General features: G+C 37.5%; 1 protein-coding gene across 1 annotated transcript; it reads left to right on the top strand.

Moving 5' to 3' along the window:
- Window positions 1-25,717, top strand: LOC113059262 (high affinity nerve growth factor receptor-like). The gene is made up of 17 exons (XM_026227636.1): window positions 1-376; window positions 6,411-6,485; window positions 6,585-6,656; window positions 8,828-8,896; window positions 9,081-9,232; window positions 11,037-11,179; window positions 11,439-11,577; window positions 14,612-14,944; window positions 15,038-15,055; window positions 15,482-15,537; window positions 15,622-15,724; window positions 17,742-17,906; window positions 17,977-18,107; window positions 18,678-18,850; window positions 20,901-21,141; window positions 21,415-21,573; window positions 24,773-25,717. The coding sequence occupies exons 1-17, from the start codon at window positions 198-200 to the stop codon at window positions 24,956-24,958; spliced, it is 2,394 nt and encodes a 797-aa protein (XP_026083421.1). The 5' UTR covers window positions 1-197; the 3' UTR covers window positions 24,959-25,717.
- The last annotated feature ends 223 nt before the right edge of the window (window positions 25,718-25,940 follow it).

The raw sequence follows: 25,940 nt of genomic DNA, 5'->3' as shown, positions 1-25,940 counted from the left end.
TTTGCCCCTCCCCTCCGTTTCTCCATCTCGGGCTGGGAGGTTCCCCTGGGCCCTGCTACATGGCTCAGTAGCTCAGCTCCTGGATGGGATCATAACCCTGAGTGCTGGCCAAGAGAAGAGCCGCTTCTCCTCACATACAGAGTTCCTGCTGCAGGGTGGAGTTTCCCCCAGAATAACAAACTCACTTGAACCTCACCATGGCTGACCGTAGGGTGGCCCCGGTTTTGGCTACGATTCTCATCCTGGTTGCACCAGCCCTGAGCGGATGCCCAAGCGCCTGCCGCTGCTCCTTCGCCATGCTTCAATGCCTGGAGCCAGACGGAATCACCAGCATCCCTGCATTGGCAGCACAGGAGAGCGAAAACGTGACTGAAATGTAAGTTGAGTTTGGTGTTCTGGCAAGTTTACAGTGAGATGCTTGAGAAAGGTTGTGTGGAAGTTCAGCGCTTGATCTTGGAAGGAGATGGAATGGGTAGCGAGTTCAATCAAACTGATTGGTCTTCATGAATTTTCATGGAGAATTCTGTGCATTTGGATATTTGTGCATGGTGTAGCCTAGTGGATTTTCCTGGCAGACCGTTCCAATTATCTTCAGCATTTATTGCTTTTAAATGCATTTCATTTATTTTGTGGAATCTGAATGTAATGCAATGAAAGCAGAAATTTCTCAAAACAAGGCAATGCTTGGGAACTAGGACTGGAGGAAAGGCCTGGTGCTGCTGAGCGGTGTGCAGCTTCTCTTTAAGTGCCTTTAAGAGTGTCAGGTACATAATCTATTCTCGGAAATGGTGAGAAAACATCTCCATGTTCATGTGTGTTTAGTCAGAAGGATGGTTCCCTGAGGTGTAGGACTTGAGATCTGTTTAGTGCACTTCATTCAGAATTGTGTTTATATCACTATAGCACTCATGTTTATAGTAGGAAACATAATCGCCACACCTTTTACAATCATCTCAGTTTCATGCATTCTCTCTTGCCCATCCCTTAGGTGTAACCAATGCAATACTGAAATGGAAAGAAATGCTAGAAAAAAGCCAGATAACTGGTTAAGTCTAAGTTAGTTTACCATATCACCATAAAGAAAAGCTATTATATTTAAGAATATTTATAGTAAAAACAATATTCTTCTCATATGTAAGACATAATTTTTTTTTGATGCAGTGATGCATGTCATTTTCATATTATTTTGTCAATTTGGGGTATTTTATGATATTTACTTAATGTTTATTGCATTATTTTAGTGGTATTTAGATGTGTTTTACCTTGATTGTATTTTTTTGGATCACAATGTGAGTTGGCCATATTTATTTTTGGTCCAGATGCTGAAAAGCCCATTTCTGATGAACTGTACATCATCATACGCATCATGTATTATTATGCTGAAGAGTTGTCTATGCTCTTTTAAGGTCTGGCTCTCTTGGTTCTTTAAAAGAGATGAGACATAAAAAAAATATATCTATATATAAAAAATGTTTTTTTGCTGCGTATATGGAAAAAAGTAAGAAAAGTAAAAAGTTAGAACCTGGGTTTAAATCCCAAGCTAATATATCATGTTATAATAAATCAAGCTTAAACTGAAACGGAAGAGATCAACATGCAATTTCATTGTAAAGAAAAAGAGCAGCTTTGACATTTTTGTTAATAATTCCTATTGTTTTCTATGGAGAAAAAAAGTCATGCGTTTCAAACATGAGAATAGACAGATATCGATAAAAGGTTTCAATACAATTTTATACATACCAATGGCTTTATTTTTTCCTTTAAGGCCAACACTTTACCTACAATGATAATACAACATAGTTACATACAGTATATATATTTTTTGGGAAGTTGAATTGACATCTACCAATCAATCTAAAGTGATTAATTTAATTATTAGGATAACTGTTTGTAAAACATAGTTTCCAAAATGCATCACACAATGTCTGATGTCATCATCACTGCATTTTTAGTTCTGTAAAGTTGCCACTGTTGTTTTCCTCAGTTCACCTGCTCAAGTGCGATTCTCTGAACTCCGTCTTACATTTACTACAAGCATTCAATCAATAAATGAGAATGCACTTTTGCCAAGTGTTTACACAGAACACTTTGTTCCAATAAAGCCCCCCAGCATTTAGCCATATTATTCAGATGGGCACAGTACAGAGGTACAGTGCTTCTACCAAGAAGGAAAACAAGAGACCATTAACTTCATGCCATTGGCAGAAATACATCATTCATCATGCTGTAAATTCCATTCTGTGAATTGGTCACAAATGCACTGCTGAAAACAATAGATGAAATATTGCCCACTCGACTCGATTCAATAAGCCAAAGCAGTTTGAGATGTCGTCCCACCTGCTCTGTAATTGCATTATGGCTCTCTGGGTCAATCTGACGCTAATAAATATCCGTTTGTGCTTCTTGAATACAACTGGACAGAATCACGGATCAAAAGATTCCAATAAATTCTGTAGAAATGTCTTTAGTTATCAGCATATATATTAGAAAAAGATTATTATGTACAGTTTAGAGAAGATTTAAGGCAGCAACATTATTATCAGCATGACTGTACAGTGAAAAACAACTGGTGTAGAATTTACTTGAAATGATTTTTACTAAGAAATTGCTAGTAAATTTCACAAATAATTACAAAGAAATAAATGAATTAATTTGCAAATGCTTGAAAACATCATATTGAATTTAATTTAGTTGGATGTGCACTTTAACATCATATGAGTCTGTAAATACTGGTTTACAAAAAGTATTTCTGAGATAAGTTCTGTGGTTTATTTAGCTTTTCCTATGTCAAGTGCTACTGTCAGTTGACACTGCCCTGCAGAATGAAATATTCTAGATGATTAGAGACACCATGGCGCACAAAACCATGGCAACACCATGGATGGTTTTGAATATTTTTTTTTTTTTTTTTACTTTGTACTGAATTAGGGAACACGTCATATGATGTATGCCTATTGTCAATACATCTCTATATAGTTTGATTCACTGAGCCATTGTGGAGAAACTATTTAAACTTTTCTAAAATAAAAATAATAAAAGTTCTCCTTCCTGGAAGTACAAAATGCTTTTCGACGAATCTGTGTGGAAATGAAAAGTAATTGATTTCAAAATACTTCACTCATGCTTCATGCCTCATATAAACGTCTGCAAGGGAACATTACTATTTCATTTAACTCAAAGAGACCTGGCATTACACACTTCATGAGTTTTAGAGTGGAGATAAAAAAAAGTTTCTACTTCTATATGTACTCATGTGAACATTAAAGCATTTTAGCATTTATTTAAATATCTAAATGCATTCAAATATATTTTATATACATAAAATAATGCAATCTCAGTAAGGCTTCACTATAATGAAAATCCTCGTTACACATTGGGTTACATATTGTAATGGGTTACATGTTGTAACCCTGTTCCCTGAAGGAGGGAATTGAGACGTAACATCAGTGACTGACGAATTGGGAATCTCGCCAGAAAGACCTATCTACTTTGAGTGTAAACTAAATGAGCCAGTGCACATTGGCATGAGATGATTGCATCTAGCTGCCGCTGATCGCAGTCTGAGTATAAATAGGCAGCAGACTGCATATTCATGTTTTGGCTGAGGAGCCAAGCCGGTGACCAAGTGCTAATTTTCACTTTCGATGTCACGTCGGTGACCGGCGAATTGGTAATTCCTACCAAAGCGCAATGAATGCTGTCCCTTCAGGTGTCCTGTGCGAGCCTCATGTGCCCCTTTTTGGAGTAGGCCGGTAGGGATACTACTTTTTCCGTAGCACTACCCACTTAGTGAGATTGGATAACACTGGAAAAATTTACCTGTTCCACTTGGAACAGGAACGTTGAGGAAGCACCATCCTTCCCGAAGGAGGTTTCAGAAGCATTTACACATATGGAAACCGTTTAGGTGCATATGGAAGATGTGGAGGTGATTGCAAAATTCTTGTGAAATTGCAGAAATTCAGCCGGGAAACATGGGATCTGAGGCTATGCTGTGGACTGACTGGGATGACCCGGATTGAGACATGTAAGGACACATCATTCAGGTCTATCACTGCAAACCAATCTTGGAGATGTATGCACCCAAAGAAGTGTTTCTGTATCAACATCTTAAATGGTAGATTGTGAAGGGACTGTTTGTAACCCACTGCCTTTCTTGGGAACAATGAAGTAGAGGCTATAAAACCCCATCTTCACATTGGCTGGAGGGACCGGCGATCTCCGCATGCAAGACAGGTCATCAGATGCCTTCACTGATGTGAAGCGGATGCCTCTGAACTTGGGGGTACACCAGGTGAATTGAATTGCACTGCCAAGTCTGATGATCTAAAGGAGCCAGCAAGACGGTATGGCCAGTGATAGCAAGGCTTCCAGATACTGTACAAGTGGTACCTTCTTACCTGCAGTGGGGCAGCAAAGTGGAACTCAGGGACCCGGATCGGGCAGCTTGTTGGCTGACCAAAGTGGGGTCCTTGTGTGCAGTGAAACACTTACGTGGTACCATATTTGGGCAGAGCCCATATTTGATAGCACTTTCGACCTGCTCACTGCTGCTTGCTGGCGACAGAGGACGATGAGTGAGAAACGGCACTGGACCATCCACAACTCTTTTGAGACCCAGAGATAGAGGAAACCGCTCTTTTGTCAAGATTTTGGACACCACCAACTGTGAGTCAGTGGTGGGACAAACCAAAACAAAAGATTTTCTGCCTGGCCCTCCTCTGGGGGATGGAGTGGCACATTCACCATCTCAGGAAGAGCCGCTCCCTTTATCTCTGGGTTGCCTGTCACAGGGCCTCTTGCTCTTGCGCTTACCACCAGGTTCAGCGGGGGCCTGGGCGGGCTGGGTGGCTGCCCTCCCACTGGCTCTACAGCGCTGCTTTGGTGGAGGCAGCAGCAGCCCATCGGGAAAGGGTGATGGTTCCTGGCAGTAAAAGGTGCCATCCAAGGCCTGGTGAGCTTCTCATGCATCTCTGGGAAGAGTCATCCAACCTCAAGGACTCGGGACATGGAGTGGAGTTTGTCTCCACTCAAACCCTACCCTCTCTGTGGCCCAAGAAAGCACAGCCATCATCTCTGGATCCAATTCAGGCTTTGCTACCATCCTGGAGGGCGGCAGCACAGCTGAAACTTCCTCTCCAAAGAGCTCTGGCTCGCTCTCCGATGCAGTGATCAATATCCGATTGCCGGAAGGAGCCCCAAGGATATGGCTGGTATGCTCCTTTCAGAGGGCCCAGCAAGTTCCTGAGGGAGTTCAACTACTTGAGGAGTGCTAAAGGAGAGAGGGACCCTTGGAATTTGGTTCCTCGGAAGAGTCTGCACCACTGTGATCCTGAGACTACCCAAGCTACTGCCTGAAGTAGTCCTCTCCTGACTTCTGCCTAGATCGAGCCTCCACTCCTTTTGAGGTAATGGAGCCTGAACCGCAACTCTGAGATGGCCATCTTTCCACAATGAGAACATGACGCATCCATGAATGCAACCTCAGCATGCTTAACACCCTGGTATGTGAGGCAGCGATCGTGACCATCACCCACCACCAGGTAATGACTGAATCCAGAAACACATGAGTGAAACAGCTTCAATACCAAGATTCAACATCATCCTTACAAAGACGCAGTGTTGAGTTGGCACAGGCGCAACATCGTGTTTAAAAAGACATGCCCACCCGTGAATGCTCTTTTATGGAAAAAGGCTCTTTTAGCATGCTGAAGCACACAGGGGAAATGGTCGCCTTTAACACAAACAGGGGGTAGTGCAGCCTGATGTGTGCAACCCACTTGACGCAGGAAAATCAACCACTGCTGTAGTGCTATTCCGCCAGCACAAGAATCTCCCAGAGAGCATGCTGAACTTGTCCGTTCACTCAAAGCTTGGCAGGAGCAGAACGATGATATTGCTTGGTTCCGATGTGAAAAACTGATTTTGCTGTGCATCTGCTGCCTATTTATACTAGTGCTGTGATCAGTGGCAGCTGGATGTAGTCATCGCATTGCAATGTGCATTGACTCATTTGGTTTACACTAGAAGTAGATTGGTCTCTCTGGCGATATTTCTAATTCATCGATCATTGGTCATTTTTTTATGTTTCAACAAAGCACGATAAGCCTTAGTCAACAAGAAATTCATAGTCAACAATAAATTCAAAACTATTTTACTTTCATAATGTAACATGTTTGTGATTCAAAAAAGATAATCACTGAAAAAAATAATTAAATGTAGGATGTGTATTAAGGAAAAGTGGGAATTACATACCAGAATGGAGTCCAGTGGTTGTATAGTTAATGTAACACTAGCATATGGTAAATAGTTTCAGATTTGAATAAATAACATTGATTATTAGAGGGACCTATTTTCATGCAGCATTATTTTATTGAATTTCAACCTGTTGTTTCATTTCAACCCTCTAGCTACATAGAGAGTCAAGAAAACCTGGAGAACATCACAGACATAGACCTCACCAACTACAGAGAACTGAAGAACCTGTAAGTATAACACAATCTACAAAAGATTTATAAGATTCCAAAAGATTTTCAAGTAACTTATGATTTCAATGAGACTTTGCATTCATATATGTATTTCAGGACGGTCACAGATTGTGGGTTGGTATACATCTCTGAAAATGCATTCCAGCATAATTTTAAACTGCAGTATGTGTGAGTATTCTTCAGATATATGACTGGCCTTCCCACAATACACTTGGGACTCAGAGCTTGTATCTGTCAATCATTTCAAATCCTCTTCACTCCTGATAAATTAAGCTGTTTTATTGGTCTCAGGTGGTAAAAACCCATTTAAACACATTTAAAGTTAGTCATCAACCAAATAAATACTGAGGAAAACATTTCCACATTTCACATCCAGTAATCATTTTAATGCATTAATTGTCCCATAATTAAACAGGAAATTTGCAGAGATAATCACATATTTCAAGAGCATAATAACAATCTGAAAAACCATGTTTGGTGGGTTGGAGGAGACTTTATAAAATCAGCTTGGCTCATGAATATTAATTACATAACATGACATCCAGTAGTTCTTCCTGATTTGCTTTTTGCAATATATATATATATATATATATATATATATATATATATATATATAGTAACTGGATGAAAAAATAATATCATATTAGTCTGGAAATTAATGAGGGTAAGTGCATAATTACTTAATTTCTGGGGAATAATTAATTACATTTAGGGGAATTATTAATTAAATAATAATAATAATAATAACCCCCCCCCCCCCCAAAAAAAAGGGTTTCTGAGCCATTCATTTCATGAAAATCTAATCATCCTTCATTTCATGTCATAAACCTGTATGCAGTTATTTTTTTATACAGACTTAAACATTTTGAATAGTCCCCATATTGAATTCTTTCTAATGCATGTATTTACTTTTTAATTACTTTTTGAACTGTTGTTGGATGGAGAAAAAAAAAACCATATCAGTTTTGGAATGACATGAGGACGATTACATGATAAAAAATGTATAATGATTTTTTTTTTTCCAAAAAAGTGGGGCTACAGTTGATGTCATTTAAATCATGTATGCAACAAATCAAACATCTAATTATAGATCCTCCTTATAGAACCTCCTCAGCAAATGTCTTGGAATAAAGGTACATAACATAAATCAGTCTAAAAACAGAGTTGTAAAAAAGAATGTTTTACTCGAAAATACTATTCAAAATTGTATGTTTTATTCAGTGTGTTACTCAATTCTTCGTCATTGTGAAACTTACTAGCAATTTATGAGTAAAAGTTTTGTATTTTTTTCATTGTAGAAGCATAACTATTTTCAAATCATCCTTTTTAAAACTCAAACTAAAGATCGGACATCTATTTCCTCCCGAAGGGAAGATTTGTAATCATGGCATCAACGAAACACCAACAACATTAGTTGAAAGGTTGTTGACCCTTATCTCCACTATCGTGTAATCGTTATCTCTCAGTGTGTGACATGCCCACTGTTGTAGATGTGGGGGAAAGCGTCACACAGAACGGGGGAACTGGAGGGTTCTGGTGAAACATGAGAGCATATCCAGAAATCACCTTTTACTCGCTCACTTTGGCATATTATTGACAACTGATGCATAATAAATATACTCCACTAAGGGTCCATTATCACGCAATCAATATTTCACAGAGGGAGAATCTCTGAGAGTCTGTGTCTCTGCGAGCATTTTGTGGCGGTGGGGATTTACAATATAAAACTCAGAAACATAAATGAGTCTATCTTTTATTCGCCTGAGCCACCTAACATGGCTTCGGCTTTTTTAACCCACTGCCTCCCCCTCTTCTTGACGCCAGCTGCTATTCTCAGATGCTCTCTCCCTACAGTAGAATTGAGCTGTAATAGATAGGCCCCGATGGCCGACCCATCTGACATTAACTTTTGGGAGTAGGGAAAACAAATATTTGAACCCTTGCTGGCCCCCATTAGCCCTGCCACAGAGAATCTATATGTGCAAATCCATCAATGTTCCCATTTTTTGATTTTAGCTTCCATCTCGCAAATTCAATTAGACAGGACAACAAATATCTCTGAATCAGAAACCTTGAATTGAGAAGTTTTCTGTTCACGAGCAAAAACTTGTTCTAGCTTGTCTGTGAGAAAGAGAAGATATTCACTCAACTAATTAAGCTTGAGTCCATTTGTCAGCCAATACAGAGAAATGCGTGCCAGTGTTATTAAAAAAAATGCAGTGCTGCTATGAAATATTTTGCTGCATTGTATCTTGTTACTGTCGCTCATGTATGAGGTTTGAGATTTATACAAACTACTAAGCTTAAATATTGCTTAAATATCTTCTCTTCTCTTACAGAAACCTGGCCTCAAATTTTCTGGTGCACATCAGTTGGAGGGTGTTCCAGTCGGTCCCTCTGTTGAGTCTGTGAGTAACACACTGCACTGAGATTTACAGTTTTATACTCTGCTGGTGATTTGAGACCGAAAATGTGAACAATTTACCTCTGTCTGAAAAGTTGAAATGATAGATCTGAGGTCCTGCGCAAGTATTATTTTTCTGAAACCATGAAATAAGCATAAGAAATAAAACCTGCTTCTCTTTTGCACAGAATCTTGAGGGACAATCAGCTCACCTGCTCATGTGACATTTACTGGCTTCAGCAGTGGCACAGAAAAAGACAAAGCGACACAGATTCTCAACAAAACTGCATTTACAATGGCAACAACATTCAGCTGGATTCATTTGAAATGGATAACTGCAGTAAGCGCTCTTATCTGGAATGAAACCTATTTCAGGATAAAGTGTGTTATTTTACCCGTTTAAAATTAAGAGAAAACAAACAAGCCATTCATAAACTGGTTTCCCCCAAAACTTGGGATTGAGGTTTTCAGTTGACTGACCAATGGCAAGTGTTTAGGAAACCTGTTTGAAATAATCATTATCTATAATTAATTACATACTTTAAATTTAAGATATTGAAACAAAATTGTCATGATGGATCAGGGGTGGATCTAGAAAAATATTGATGGGGTGGCGCGAAGGGAGCAGGAATTTTTGAGGGGTGGCAACATATGGCAGACATATATATATATATATATATATATATATATATATATATATATATATATATATATACTGAATTTAGTCACAGTTATCACAATTTGATGATAAATATATGTGCACACTACAAAAGGACACAGGCTATCATTTACAAACCTAATCTCATGCAATCAATGTCTTGCATTTGAAACAGTTCATACAAGGAATAAGTGACCATACCCCATAAGCACCACCACACTCACTAATGCATACAGTATGCATCGACATGTAATTAAGAGCATTATAAAAGGTTCAGTGTTATCAATATGTCAATTTATCATAAGAAACACAAGAGTCAGTTTGGGGATTGCAAATCATTTGAATCAGTTCGGGAGTTCGTAGCGGGATCGCGAATCATTTGAGTCAGTTATGGGGATCGCGAATCATTTGAGTCAGTTTGGGAGTTCGGAGAGGGATCGCGAATCATTTGAGTCAGTTCGGGAGTTCAAAGCGGGTTGGCGAATCCTTTGAGTCAGTTTGGTGATCGCGAATCATTTGAATCAGTTCGAGAGTTCGGAGCGGCTTCGCGGATCATTTGAATCAATTCGAGAGTTCGGAGCGGGTTCGCAAATCATTTGAATCAGTTCTGGAGTTCGTAGCGGGTTCGCGAATCATTTGAGTCAGTTCGGGAGTTAAAAGCGGGTTCGCGAATCATTTGAGTCAGTTTGGGGATCGCAAATCATTTGAATCAGTTCGGTAGTTCGGAGCGGGATCACGAATCATTTGAATCAGTTCGGGAGTTCGTAACGGGTTAGCGAATCATTTGAGTCAGTTCGGGAGTTCAAAGCGAGTTCGCGAATCATTTGAGTCAGTTTGGGATCGCAAATCATTTGAATCAGTTCGGGAGTTCGGAGCGGGATCACGAATCACGAAAGGTTCTCGCTCGTAAATTTTCAAATTGGCCATAACTTTTAATTCTTTGCTGCCAACTGGGGTGGCAGCAGGGGTGGCAAGGCTTTCTTTTAGGGTGCCACCCCGGTAGATCCGCCCCTGTGATGGATACTTTACAATATTACACACACCATTGTTCAATAATAAATCTGAAGTCTCTTATACTGAGGCTGAATAATTTATTTGATCAAAAATACAATGAAAACTGTGAAATATTATTACAATAAAAAAAAACTGTTTTCTATTTGAATATGCTTTGAAATTTATTATATTCCTGTGATGCAAAGCTGAATTTTCAGTCTTTAGTGTCACACCATCCTTTAGAAATCATTCTAATATTCTGATTCGGTGCTTAAGCAACATTTCTCATTATAATTAATGTTGCAAACAACTGTCCTGCTTAATATTTTTGTGGAATTTCTCATATTTTTTCCGGAATTTTTTGATTAATAGAAAGTTCAAAAGAACAGCATTTATCTGAAGTAGGCACATACCTTATATTGTGATATTTCCTGATCTTCTTCCCCTTCATTTTCTTTTCTTTCTCAATGTCCTTATGTTTTGTGCTCTGAAGGCATTCCTGAGGTCACAATTCACCCATCGACACTGACCACTCAAGAAGGTGGAAATCTGACCTTTACCTGCCTGGTGACTGGAGTACCAACACCGACGATCCGCTGGAGAACAGAGCACCTACAGTCCAGCTGGAACCTGCAGGTACATGACACTGCTTTCAGATAAGGAGTAGTGGGATATAAAAAACATGCAATTATAACCCTTTTGTTGTAGTATTCCTCACTTTGGGCAATGAATATGTAAAAAAATAAAAAAAAAATAAAAAAAGGACTTGGTTGAAAGGACTCTTGTTCAAGCCCCTTACCCCAGTCCACTAAAATCTGGTAGTTGCAGGACTTCGAGAAATGTTGTTTACTTTGTCATTCAGTTAAATCTTGCCTATATCCATCCTTGTCCACAGCAGGGAATCTGGGGTTCAACCCTGGAGCTGGTTCTCCAAATGAGGAACGTGTCATCTACAGACAACCTGCACAACCTCACCTGTGAGGCGGAGAACCGTGCTGGAATGGGAGAAGCCATGGTGCAGATAGACATTGAATGTATGTGCTGAAACTTTTCTGTTCTTTCATTTCTGTCAATTTAAAAAATAATAATAATTTTTTTTTCGTTTTGCATAAATGTGAATCAGTGCATATTTTAATTGAAATGCAACTGCAGATGAGATGTCTATGCAAAATAAAATAAAATAAAAAATAATAATAACTTTTAAATTAAATTTAAAAAAAGAAAGTCACCCTGTAAAATATAAATATATGTTTTTATATTATTATCATTTTAATTTTTAGTAATTTTGTAATGTTCTTTTGTCATTTTTTTCAATTGTGTGATTTTTTTTTATTTCATTTTTAATGCATATATAGTTTTATTTCAGCTTTACTTTCAGTTATTTTTAGTACATCAAGATAAAATTAAATGATGAAAATGATAAATGTATCTCCAAATGTTTAAAAAAGCTAATTATAATAATAATAATATATGTATATGTAATATATGTTATGTTTTAATTAAAGTTTAAAAATTTTTTTTTAATTTTTATTCTTCATTTAGTCTGATAGTAATTTTGTCTTATAGTTATTTCAGCTTCATTTTACTAAAACATTTTTTTTAGATGTATGCTTTTAATAGTTTCAGTAATAGATAATAGTTTAAGTAATAGATAATAACCCTGCTCTTAACAGCAAGCAACAGCATTGCAAGATTTTCATCGAAAATCCTCCCATATGACCGCACTCCACACCACAGCAGTTATCACTGTTTATCACCTCCTCTTCAGAAAGAAGAAAAACAGTGCTTGACTTCAGACAAATGTATAGCCATCAGGGGAGCGATAATGACTGTCAGGAAAATGGGATGATAACCGTCTTCAGATCTTGTTTGTTCTCTACTAATGGATTTCTCTTCCCCATAGTCCGGAAATATAATTGTGAGGACTGATTGGCAGATTGAAAGTGTGCTAGATGCCAGTCTATCAGAATCATGTGACTGGTGGATAACGGCTCGTCAACGGCCACTGCTTAATTAGCAGAGCGGTTATAGCAACATGCTCACAAAATCCAGCAATACGCGCAGGCATAGTTCCAATCAATACCCTCTTTTATTAAACCCATATGCCAGTTGATAATATAATTCCCCAGCATTAGTTATGGCTTCAGCATATTGTACTCACTGCTAACTGTAGCTCCAGATGATGAAATTCACCTAAAGCCCATCCACCTCCACCGCAACCCAATGGATTCAACAATTTAATTCCTTTTAATAACCACAATTAGTGGAAATCACAGATGGCTCTGGAACTCAACCGTTAACATGGGGTCGGTGTAACGAGGATGGTTTTTAAGTGTGAGCTCTAGGCCATGACACAAATGACTGCGATTCTCCGTCCCAAGCACTTTCCGCAGACAGGGTCACGGGTTAAGAGCAGAGAAATGGTTATGAAGCAGAAAGCGGGCTGTGTGCATCAGCATGTTCTCCCGGCTAAAAGAACCGTTTCCTGCATCCCACCTTCAGCAGGCTCTCAAGTACCTCATGTGGTTAGGACCCCTAAACAGACAGGGATTTATTATTTATAACAGGTCAACAGGTTTACTGTAAAGATGGAGCACATTGATTCGTGGAAAAAATTATGACGGATGTACCAGTCATTTGAGCTATTCTGAAGAACAGGTACTGGAGATAGAAAAGCATTATCCATGGAGGAACATTACGTGAGCTACTTTGATTGAGCTTGAATGCCAAATACAGCAATTATTTCAAGCAGCAACCGATTTTACATTTATGTAAATGAGCAGTGATGCAAATCAATGACTACAAATAGGAATGCACACAGCTTGCTGATAGAGTTGTAACCATGTGACAACTACAGACTAAAGGAATTTAATCACTGTCAGTAATTAAAAATATTAATATAGTATAGATTTTAAAGTATATATATTGACACATTATATATTTTAATGCCAATTTTTAAAATAGTTATTATGATCATCACAACAATTATTATATTGATATAGGCCTAGCATATATATATATATATATATATATATATATATATATATATATATATATATATATATATATATATATATATATATATATATATATACACACATATATATATATATATATATATATGTATATATGTATATATATATATATATATATGTATATATGTATATATGTATATATATATGTATATATGTATATATGTATATATATATATATGTATATATGTATATGTATATATATATATATATATATATATATATATATATATATATATATAGTATGTATTTTTAGGTGATTTCAAAAACAGTATTTATGTAATAATAATAACAATAATAATAATAAAATTAAATACTATTTTTTAAATTAGCTTTATAATGTATACTGCATTTTTTTAAGTCCTCATTATAATAAATTATAAATTAATAATCCACTTGGAAGTTTCTTACATTTTCATATACAGTATATAAAGGTTGTTGCACATTAAAAAAAACAACAAAATAAAATAAATAAATAAATGAAAAAGAAATGCTAAAACACACATGTACACGTACACACATGCATAATCATAAAAAAATATTGAAAATATACATTTTGAAATCTGCTTTACAATTGTTTTTTATTTCAGTAAGAAAAGATAAACATTATTATACCAGTAGTTTTAATAGTTGCCTTTTTTATGCACAAATTGTTCTTATGTAACTTATAAAATCTGTTATTTTATAAATATTCTTTTCTATTATAATCAAAGTTAATAATTCAGTTATTTTATAATAATAACTTCAACAAAAATAATTTGCATTTAAATGCTTTTCTGCTATCGCTTTTTTTGCTATCTGCTATCGATCATATTGCACACACAACTCTGACAGGCACTCTTACACTTGAATTGATCTTCAATATTATTATCTCTTCCTAACTCCAAGATTATATAAAAATGTATCTAAATCTCAAAATAGGCACAAAAAATAAATAAATAAATGAATAAAAATAAATATCAAATATCGGCCGATACTGTGACTGTGAATGATGTCTCGCTGCACACGTGTGAACTCATTCCCCATGTGTGTTTAGTTCCAGTGCGGATCTTGTTTCTAAAGGACCCAGAATCACAACATCACTGGTGTTTTCCATTCGCTGTGAACAGCAATCCTCCCGCCACCTTCAAATGGCTGTACAACAACCAGACTCTCGTCGAATCACTCTACACCTACACCGAGCTGATCAGAGACGAAGCCGATGGCTCCGTTCAACACGGCTGTCTGTATCTCAACAAGCCCACACACCTCAACAACGGCAACTACACGCTCATCGTGGAGAATAAACTGGGTAGAGACCAGGCTACGGTAAGCTGGAGGTTCATGGACAATCCCTTTGACCCCTTTGACCCGGAGGGCATCATTCCTGGTGAGTGCACATCATCATACAACATGTCATGTGTTTCATAAGCTGTGTGGTGCATTGAGTAATTAATTGATATAATCTCTCTCCACATGCCAGTTCTCACTGAAAACCCAAGTAAGTTATAAAAATCAAATTCCTTTAGGCCAAATATCAAAATGTCCCAATTTAAAAATGCTAGTTTAGCTCATTCGCTGCACATACTTTCTAAATATATTTGTCTTGCTTTCTAGTAAAAATATATAAGCATTCCTAAATCAAAATGGAAAATGGAAAATGAGTAATAAAAATTGAATGAAAAAGTTGGGTCCGAGAATTAAATTTCAAAGGGAAAACAAGATTTTTCTGTTACTTAATTTTGATAGATTTTTCAGAAAATAAACACTTAATATCTTAATTATTATTTAATTTATTTACTTCTGTATCTTGATTTTAACAACGTTTAGATATTTGCACTTGAAAACAAAACAAAACATTAAGTTAGAAAGTCATTTTTTTTGCAGTGTTCATAAAGTAACATTTCATTAAATGCTTTAACATCAGCAGCTCCCACTAACCAGTCAACGGAGACGGAGAAACTGGAGAGCACAGTGTTTGGGGTGAGTCGAGTCACATATGATGCACAAATTAGAACTATTATATTTTTTAATAACTGTTCTCGTTCTAATTTTGCACAATCATAGGTGTCAGTAGCCGTGGGTCTCGCTGTGTTCACTTGCACATTTCTGCTCATCATGGTTGTCGCCATCAATAAATTTGGACAGCGTTCCAAATTTGGCATCCATCGTAAGTTCTACTTCCACATATAATCTTGAAAGTCAACATGAATGGTGCATGTTATTTCTAATCTTTTTTTGTTTTCTTAACCTTGCTTCATACTGCTCTGAAACAACTTTCCTTTTCGGCTGATGTTACAAAACCCACCGAACTATCCATTTTCGCATGTAACGTCCACTTTTCACAATCAAATTAATTCTCAATGGATACAATCAAGCCTCACCCTACATTTTTTTCCTCATTAAACATCCTGTTCAGCTCAGAAGTGCACCAGATTACGAATGAAAAATGACCTTATGTTGACTTTCTATGTATTATCAAAGTCCCTTTCAAGGAAAGTCAGTTTCACTCGACAGCTTTATTTGCAATTTTTTATTTTCAGGCAAGTGAGACCAATTTGAAATGGGAAATGGCAAATATAATTTAAAAACATGCATTTTTTTTCTTATTGAATATCCTGTTTCCCTCAAAAATACAAAATGAGCTGTGATTAATATTTTATTAAGTTTTTATGTATTACAGGCTGATACCATAGTCATAGTCATGTGATCTAAACACAGCCACCATTTGTAGCACAAAACTGCTTTTTCTAGACTACTGAGAAGACTTAATTTCTCTTATTTGTCAAAAGTACGACAATTTAAAATCGTACTTTGATGCCTTTAAAATCCAGATCAATTTGCATCTAATCTAAAGACTAAATCAATTGTATTTTCACTTAACCAGAAGACTAAATCAGTTTACTTAGGTCTCAGATGAAGATGTTTTGGTCTTGAAGAGGTCTTTAATGGGAAAGCGAGCGAATGCATCGCAGAAACAAACCAGGTGCAGCTAACACAACAGCAGAAGTAGTTAGTGTTAAATGAAAGCCAGAGACAGCACAATCATAGCCCATGCCAAAATGACTTTCTCCAATACTATTTTGGATTCTGAATGAGTTCCACAGGAGGAATTGTGTTGCTTTTAAGTAAAGCACAAAAGGCAGCGAAATACAGTTTCTTTTAAGCTGTAACTTTGTACAGTGTCAGCCTAACAGCTCGGCAAAGTGCAGCCAAGTCTTAATTACAGCATGCAAAGTAAATAGCATCGGGAGGCCCAGCCGCGAGCGAGCCATTAAAGAAGAGTGATGGAGCCAGGCTTTTCAGGTCCACTCGCTCCGCTCAAAGTGCCTAAGTGGACCTGATTGCCTCCCTCCCCTCTCGCCCTCTATACCCTGCGTTGCTCATCTCTGCCCAGTCTGGGGTCTCTGCGGTTATAGCTTGAGTGGGTTTTGTGATTTGAAGGCGAAGCTTTTGCGTCTAATTCTGCTTTCTAAAAACCAGAGTGATTTGCTTCGGATCAAGTAAACATTCTGCCAGATATCTGTTTAGGTGTTGTCTTGTTTGTGCATCTTGTGAATTTTCAACAACATGTATCAAGGCAAGCGCCAGTAGTACTGCTTCTCACACTTCGGATTTGAACAAACTCCTAGCCTCAAGCATTAAATAACACAGTGAAATCATTTGCGCCACATGATACCTCAAATCTCGCTGCTCGTTGAGGAAAGTTGTAATACTACTTTTTCAAACCAGGGGATTTCGATCTTGAAGTTGTCATATACCACCAGATATGATCAAACACACTTTACATCTAACACACTTGATTCAACTCATCAGCTCATTATAGAGACCGCTAGACTTGAACTGAGTGTGTCTGATAAGGAAGACATACAAAATGTGCAGTGCTGGGGGTCCTTCAGGACAGCTCTGACAACCCCAAATTAGACCAGTGTCCAACTTTAACAGTAAACAGCTGTGAAAGGGTTAAACTTGAGTGGCTGAAAGTATACAAGGAAATAAGAGAGAATGTGATGTCTACTATGCTGTCAAACTATAGAGAGGAAATTGTGTAGAGCACTTCAGATGACTCAGTGATTGCCAATAAGTTAATTAACTTAACATGGGCTCAGGATATAGATGTGAAGAAAGGAAAAGAATACGCAGAACCGGAGCTGCTTGGGAGCCTCTCTCTGTCTGTGTGCCCACAGGATCGTCTGTTCTCGGCACTGAGGATGATTTGGCCATATCCCTTCGCTTCATGAACTTCGGTGCAAGTCCTCCGTCTTCAGATGATAGCACGCTGGACTCTGGTTTGTCCAGTTTTGTAGAGAACCCGCAGTACTTCTGTGGCATCATCAAAGATAAAGACATGTGTGAGTGTCTCACAATCCCTTAATATCAGACTCTGGATTCAGTTTGTACTAAATCAAAGTGATTTTGCAGGTGTCCAGCACATTAAAAGAAAAGACATTGTTTTGAAGTGGGAACTGGGTGAAGGAGCTTTTGGCAAAGTTTACCTGGCAGAATGTGCCAACCTCTGTCCGGATACTGACAAGATGCTGGTCGCTATCAAGGTATGATCATGCCATACGCTATCAGGGCATTCTTGTAGTTCAACATTGTGTAAAGTCTTTTTATGTGCAAAAAAAAAAAAAAAAAAAAAAAAACTTTTTTTTTTCTTTTTTTTTTACACCATTTTTTTTTAATTAGCAGCAATAGCTAGAAATACAGTTAAAATACATACAGTAGCTCCATTTAAAATCTTAAGAAAATATATTAAAACAGTTTAAAATAACTAAAAGTGAAATACAAATTAAAGCTATGCAAATGGAAAAAAATACCAAAAGGACAAAAGCACATAACAAAATTACATTTATCAAATTAAAATGACAACTGTAAATATAAAAATATTAATAATAGTATATAAATAATACAAGAAAAACTGTTGCAAAACACTAATATTGTAATGAATTTAAAACTGAAATAGAAAACAAAATGAAGAATTGCTGTTCAAATTTGAATAACAGTCAGTAGCATGTTTATCTCCCAAAATCTATTACCTGTGTTAAATTTCTTTAAAAGTGTCCAAATTCTTGAACATTGTATGCTCACTGCATTTTTATATCTGACTTCTTTATGTGCAGACCTTGAAAGTCACCGACGAGTCCACCCGGCAGGACTTCCAGCGCGAGGCCGAGCTGCTCACGGTGCTACAGCATGAACACATAGTGCGCTTCTACGGCGTGTGTACAGACGGAGAACCTCTGGCCATGGTGTTTGAGTACATGCGACACGGAGACCTCAACCGCTTTCTAAGGTCAGTCTAATAACCACCAGCCACTCACAGTGAATTAACTAATATACCAGCAATGTGGTGCAGCGGTCAGAAACTGAAGAGCTTCCTTGGAGATTCATACATTCTTAGACAACCTTGGAAACACCAAACAAATGTGCACATTTTTCTATTCACATTTTTGATATTGCAAAGCACAGACACTAACCTGTTGCTATAGATAACAGTCTTGCCTGCGTGTCAACTTTCATTTTTCAGCATTTTTTTTGTGAGGGATTACACTCTTAACAATAACAGTTCTTTATTGGAATCTATGATTCCACGAAGAACCTTTAACATCCATCCAACTCTTAAAAATAAAGGTTCCATCGGGGGGGGGGGGGGGGGGGGGGATGGGGGGGGGGGGTTGCAGCAAAGCAATATTTTGGGTTCACCAAAGGACCTTTCAGTGAACAGTTCCTAAAGCATTTATTTTTCCTAGTCTGAAGAACATTTTAATAATCTAAGAACCTTTTTCCACTACAAAGTACATTTTGTGCAATGGAAAGATTCCATGGATGTTAAAAGTTCTTCATGGATGCCAATAAAAAAACGTTACTTTTTAAGTATAGAGCCTTTCCATTGCACAAAAAGATTTTTTTTTTTTTTTAGATTATTTCAACGTTCTTTACTCCAAACTTTTCACTGAAAGGTTCTTTTGGTAATCCAAAATGTTTCATCTTGTGCCATCTCTGTGAAAACCCCCCTTTTTGGAACCTTTATTTTTAAGAGTGTACATGAAAAGTCGCATCAAATTCAAGGCCTTTTGTTTACCACATTTCCATCTACATCCATATTAACATCTGAAACCTATTAGAATTGCAATGGAGCCCAATTGCAGATCCAGCTTGTGATGCTCTAGTCTTAATTAAGATGTAGAGTTCACTGAAGTGTGAGGTGGCTGATGGGGGACTGACTGACCATATGTCCAGCACAGCTGAGTCGCGGTGTGTAAAGATCCAGTCTGTTTGCCAGGTGGTTGCTGGGGCCAGATTGGGAGGGGTACATGTGAATGTTTAAGGGGGAGTTGAAATCACATTTTCACATGTATGGATGCGGCTCCAGTCTCAGCTGCAGCTGCCCCATCCAGCCACCTGCCTGCTAAACTAATAGGGATCACATACGAAACTTTAGAAGACAAGCGAGTGGCAGAGATTTCACATGCGTATATTTGGATGAATGGAGATAGTGGTTTGCACATTAAGGCCTGACACGCAAAGCAATGGTGACCAATGGCGCTTGTGCTGTCATTTAGAAGTTTGCGTTCTGTAAATAAACGAAGCCTTGTGGTGCCATCCCAAAGAGGTTCAAAATCACTCTCACTGACCTTTTCCTGGACTGTGCCCAGCTGGTGGAATGACCTCCCAATCTCAATTCCTACAGAGTCTTTTCTCATTTTCAAAAAACATCTAAAGACTCATCTTTTTCCACCAGTAGTTAACCAACTAATACTAGCACTTACCTTTCCTTTTCTTGTCTATCATATTCTTGAGAAAAAATATATATAAAGAGCAGCATGCTGCATTGTTGTCACATTGCTAGTGAGTGGCAAATTTTAAGAAAAGAACAAAAGAGTTGTCGAGAAGCTAAGTGGTGGTGACGGTGCTCCCTGCAGCATTCGATCAAGGATGAAATTGACTGCATTGTGGGATACAGTATTCCACAAATACTATAAAATAATGGTTCTTTATTGGCATCAATGGTTCCATAAAGATTCTTCAACATTCATGGAAACCTTCCATTCCACAAAAGGTTCTTCACATTATGTATTCACAATAAGAAAAGTGGTTCTTTTAAGAACTGTTCACTGAAAGGTTCTTTTGGGAACCTGTAATGGTTATTCTATGACATCATAAAAAATAAACAATTAAACCCTTCTGGGGTTTTATTTTTAATATTGTAGTTTGCTTTGAATGTATGCTAAACATCAAAAATTTTTAGTAGGGTATAACATCCACATAATGCAAAAATAATAAACACATCAGGTTTATGTTTTTAAGAAGCTGTTATATAATGTGCATGGTTTTTCTTACAGGGCTCATGGTCCAGATGCTAGTATCCTGGATGAGATGAAGGTTCCTCTGATGGGTCAGTTGACTGTTCCTCAGATGCTCCACATCGCAGCTCAGATCGCCTCGGGCATGGTGTACCTCGCTTCCCTTCATTTTGTCCACAGAGACCTGGCCACCAGGAACTGTTTGGTCGGAGAAGGGCTGGTGGTGAAGATCGGGGACTTTGGGATGTCGAGAGACATTTACAGCACAGATTACTACAGGGTACAACACTTCCTTTCAATTTCAACATCGTCTCATATGTTTCTCCTGAAACTAGGACAAATATATTGTAAAAGATAATTTGGTCTGTGTTCATATTGAGATCTCTGACTTGGGTCACAATTTGAGATGCAGTTCAGATCTCTTTAGAAACTGGAGACTTCTCCACTTCTGTATCTCGATAAGGTCTGGGAGAAACATTTGAGACATTAAAAAGATCTAATTTGTGATTTTGTATATGTACAGATTGTAATCTGTTCTCGATCACGTCATCAGGTCGGTGGGAGGACGATGCTGCCCATTCGCTGGATGCCGCCAGAAAGCATCATGTACAGGAAGTTCACCACGGAGAGCGACATCTGGAGCTTTGGAGTGGTCCTTTGGGAAATCTTCACCTACGGCAAACAACCATGGTATCAGCTATCCAACAGTGAGGTAAAGTACCACATTTAATGCTCAAAGTTAGCGAACACCATGTGTGGCTGCACAATCATGCCTAGTAAAATGTCAAACTCTTTTATTGTCAGCATTGAAAACAATACAACCATGAAACAAACTAATTTCAACTAAAAATTACAATTCTTTCATTTACATACTCTCAAGTCTTTCCAGTATATGAATGAAAAAAAAATGTATAGTTGTGTTGTTGACTGATCCCATTAATGTTTTTTGTTGTATTTTTAAGGATAAAAATAGTAAACAATGCTAGTTTACATATTAAATTTTTCACTCAAATTACACTACCAATCAAAAGTCTATTTTATTTTATTTTCATCTAGAAACAATGCATTAAATTAGTTAGTAAAGTGATAGTATTGTATATTGCGATTTCAGTTTCAATGAAATGCTGTTCTTTTGAACTTTCTATGAATCAAATTCAGCTTTGACCAGGAATAAACTGTATTTTAAAATGCATTCACATAGAAAGCAGTTATTTTAATTTAGAATACAATATTATATTTTTAATGTGCATTTGATCAAATAAATGCAGCCATTTAAAAATCTTACCAGTCCCCAATGTCTGGATGATAGTGTACATTCAAACAAAACTCCTGGAATTGGTATCTTTACCTAAATGTTTGTCACATGGTCAGCCAACCCGATCTCACAGCAATTCGTACATATTTTGTAAGGTGGCTTATTCGTACAAATTCGTACGACCACACTTGTACAATTTAATTCGATTTTTGCCCAATCGTACGTATTTTACGAATTGCACAATTTGTATGAATTTGTACGAATGACCTACACCTAACCCAGCTCCTTAACCTAACCCGTTAGACAAATCGTATAAAATCGTACGAGTGAGATCGTACAAATTTGTACGAATAAGCCACCTCATAAAATACGTATGAATTGGTCGTGAGATAGCGTTGGATCAGCTAGTCAGTAATTAGTAACTGATATAAGCAATCACACAGTAACAGAAGTTCATTCCGATTTGGACACGACTTATAATTCTTTTTGACCAATTCATTTTAACGAGTCATTTGTTCAGGAATGGGACTACAATGTTCCTAATGAGACTTTTATGATGCTTTCGTGGAGTTTGTTTCCTTTTTTTACTTTAACATTCTGCGAAATATCTCCTTTTGTGTTCGAGTGAAGAAAAGAAATACAGGTTTAGAACAACAAGAGAGAAAGTAAATGAATTTTCATTTGACAGCAAACAATTCCTGTAATGTTTACCTGCAATGGCAGAAGTGATTTGGACTGTCTGATGGCATCAGTGCTGGTCAAACAGACAGCTCTTCCCAACCTTCATTGTGATGTGAACATCCATTTTGGACTAGAACAGACCATGGTCTTAAGCACTTATGACCAAGAAGATCAATATATTTTTTTCGGTTCCAGAGTGTATCAGAGCTCTCAGATTAGGCACCAAAAAGTGGACTCTGGTGTGACCACAACTGCACTATTACGCTGGAGAGGCCTCTCTTCTTTCAACAGAGAGGTAGATCACCTTCCCGCCGACTCGATTTTAATCCAATTAAACCTCATCTTTGCCTTGGGCCGACGTTGTTTAACCTTGTTAACCTAATCCTTCTCGAGCCATGATGGACACGGCTAATTGTCTAGAGTCTAATTGTTTGGGACGGAGACCGATCGTTCGCAACTTTCCATCTGCGAGGAGAAAGTGTGCCAGACTTTCAGAGGGGTCAATGTGAATTTTTGTTAATTTATTGCACTGATTGAAAGCCCATTTCTGAATGATGTTGTGTGGTGCTGACAGTCTCTTCACCTCATTTGATTAAGAGGCAATGCTATAAGGGCTTGAAGTCACTGGCGTTTTAAATAGCAACCAGGAATAGCCTTGAAGAGAAGAGGGTGCTTCTTTACAGCCAACTACTGCCTGTGGAAAATAGAGTAAAAGGGGTCAAATCATAAGAAATACAATTTAATAAAATCAAATACATGTACAATGAAAATATACATTAAAGTTTAGAACTTTTAAAAAAAACATTAGAACCACACTAGGTTAATCTATATATATATGTTCTAATGTTTTTTTTTTCTAAGTTATATCCATTGCTTCTGCATTCTAAGTCTTGCATTCAATGATGACACACATGAACCAGGATGAAGACGAGGAAGCTGACTCACAATTTTGATGCTAAAAGAAAAGAGGAAGTCAATTAGAACTATAGGAAAAACAAAGGGCATGGGGAAATCAAGAGTTTGGAAACTACAGGTGACATCAGCAACCAACGACGACCTGGTCAGTTGAGAAAAACAACAGTAGTTGATGACAGACAAATCATAAAAGCTGTGAAATTGAACTCTAAAATACATGTCTGCAAAATCACCAGCAACCTCCAGAAAGCTGTTGTGATGCACTGTCAATCTACAGTCCGCAGGAGAATTTGACACAGAATTACAGAAGCTACACTGCAAGATGCAAACCTCTGATCACCACCAAAAATAGAAATGGATTCTTCACAAATGTGAGCCAGTAGAGTTTTGGAACTGAGTTTATGGACCAATAAGACAAAGATTAACCTTTATCTAAGTGATTGGAAAGCAAGAGTGTGGAGAAAAAAAGGGACTGCAAATGATCCTAAGCATACAACCTCATTTGTAAAGCTTGGTGGAGATGGTGTCATGGTCTCTAGAACAGGATCTCTTCATTTTAATGATGACTTAATGTATGATGGCAGTAGCAGAATGAATTTGGAAGGGTACAAAATCATCTTGGCTACCAGTATTAAAGAAAATGCTACCAAACTCATTAGAAAGCACTTCATAATGGATCAGGACAATGACCCAAAACACCCTGCCAGTTCAGTCAAGACTTTATCAGGGCAAAGAAATGTAAAGTCTTATGTTGGCCGAATCAATCTTCAGATTTAAATCTGATTGAATATTAATTTCACCAGGTGAAGAGGAGACTAAAGACAGAAACTAGGAAACAGAAAGCCCTAATAATAAAATGTGACATTCTGTAGTTTTGTCGCGTATTTATCTTTTAATCATATTTGCAAATGTCTTGACTCCACAGCAGAGAAAGCAATTTTGGCATACAAATTTTATATAAAACAGTTTAAAGTAGCAGAATAAACTACGACTACCAATACCTATACCATGTTGTTCTACTCATGTGACTGTAAATATGACATATTTGCCCTCTTTCCAGGCCATTGAGTGCATCACACAGGGGCGAGAGCTGGAACGGCCTCGTACCTGCCCGAAGGAAGTGCATCTCCTCATGCAGGGCTGCTGGCAGAGAGAACCACAGCAGAGGCTTGTCATCAAAGATATCTACAGCCGGCTCGTGGCCCTCGTCAAGAACCCGCCCATCTATCTGGACATCCTGGAGTAATAGAACCCTGATGGAACCTGCATGGAAAAGACATGCTTCTGGAAGCAGGCTGTTTGAGGAGGAAAATCAGTGGTGGGTTTTGGACGGACACAAATCACAAACTGAATCACATGATGTGCAGTATGAACGTTTCCGGTGTTTGTTGATGGGTATGTTTTAATCCACTGGAGGTGGAAGATTGTGTCCATGTGTTTCAATTTGAAAAAAAAAAAAAATTATAATAAATAAAAAATATTAAGAGAGATGGACTGAGTAAATGGACAGTGGATACTCTGATTATGCATTAGTGGAAATTGCTCATGGATCTTCATGACTCATCCTGAAGAGACACTAGACTTTCTATATGAGGATACTGATGTCAAGGTCTTGTAATTAAAGGTTATTAAAGGTGAAGTGTGTCGTTTCTCTCAACCCAGTCTAATAAACAGAGACATTGTATAGGTTGATTTTCCCAATAGATGTAAAAACCGTGGCTCTGTTTGTTTGAGCATCCCTGCATGACATAGCAACAGTGCCGCAACCAATGGCATGAGTTTGGGGGCGGGACTTGCTGTTTGTCTGACCAATGGGGAGAGTGGAAACCTTGGCTTGTATTACAGAATCATCCAAACCCATAATCGTATTCTATTTATAAGATTTCTTCAGGATTTATGAAGGTCGATTTAAGACTTTTTAGGACTGTTTTCAGACTACCAACTGATCACACTGCAAAACACTTACAAATAAAATAATAATAATGTTCTTTCAAAGTATTTTTTGTCTTATTTTCCGGTGCATATGTCTAAATATTCTTAAATCAAGATACATTTACTTAAGATGCAAAATGACAAAATAAATCTTGTCTTCTGATAAATTAATAAAAATGTATAGAACAAATATCTACCAGTGAGCTCAATTCAAAGACAAAAAAACATTATACCCCGTGGTTACATATCTGTTCTTGTTTTAAGCGTAACCTCACTTTGTTCAATTTGTCACAAAA

This window comes from Carassius auratus, chromosome 41, assembly GCF_003368295.1.
Source record: "Carassius auratus strain Wakin chromosome 41, ASM336829v1, whole genome shotgun sequence".
NCBI lineage: Eukaryota > Metazoa > Chordata > Actinopteri > Cypriniformes > Cyprinidae > Carassius > Carassius auratus.
Note: the sequence above shows the minus strand (reverse complement) of the source record. Positions and strands in the feature narration are given on the sequence as shown.

What these genes read in the sequence shown, in the direction of transcription:
- LOC113059262 (XM_026227636.1), top strand. Translation starts at nt 198, where the DNA reads ATGGCTGACCGTAGGGTGGCCCCGGTTTTGGCTACGATTCTCATCCTG. An exon ending in TACAGAGAACTGAAGAACCT is followed by an intron (nt 6,486 to 6,584) that starts GTAAGTATAACA and finishes TATGTATTTCAG; the next exon opens with GACGGTCACAGATTGTGGGT. An exon ending in ACAGCACAGATTACTACAGG is followed by an intron (nt 21,142 to 21,414) that starts GTACAACACTTC and finishes TCACGTCATCAG; the next exon opens with GTCGGTGGGAGGACGATGCT.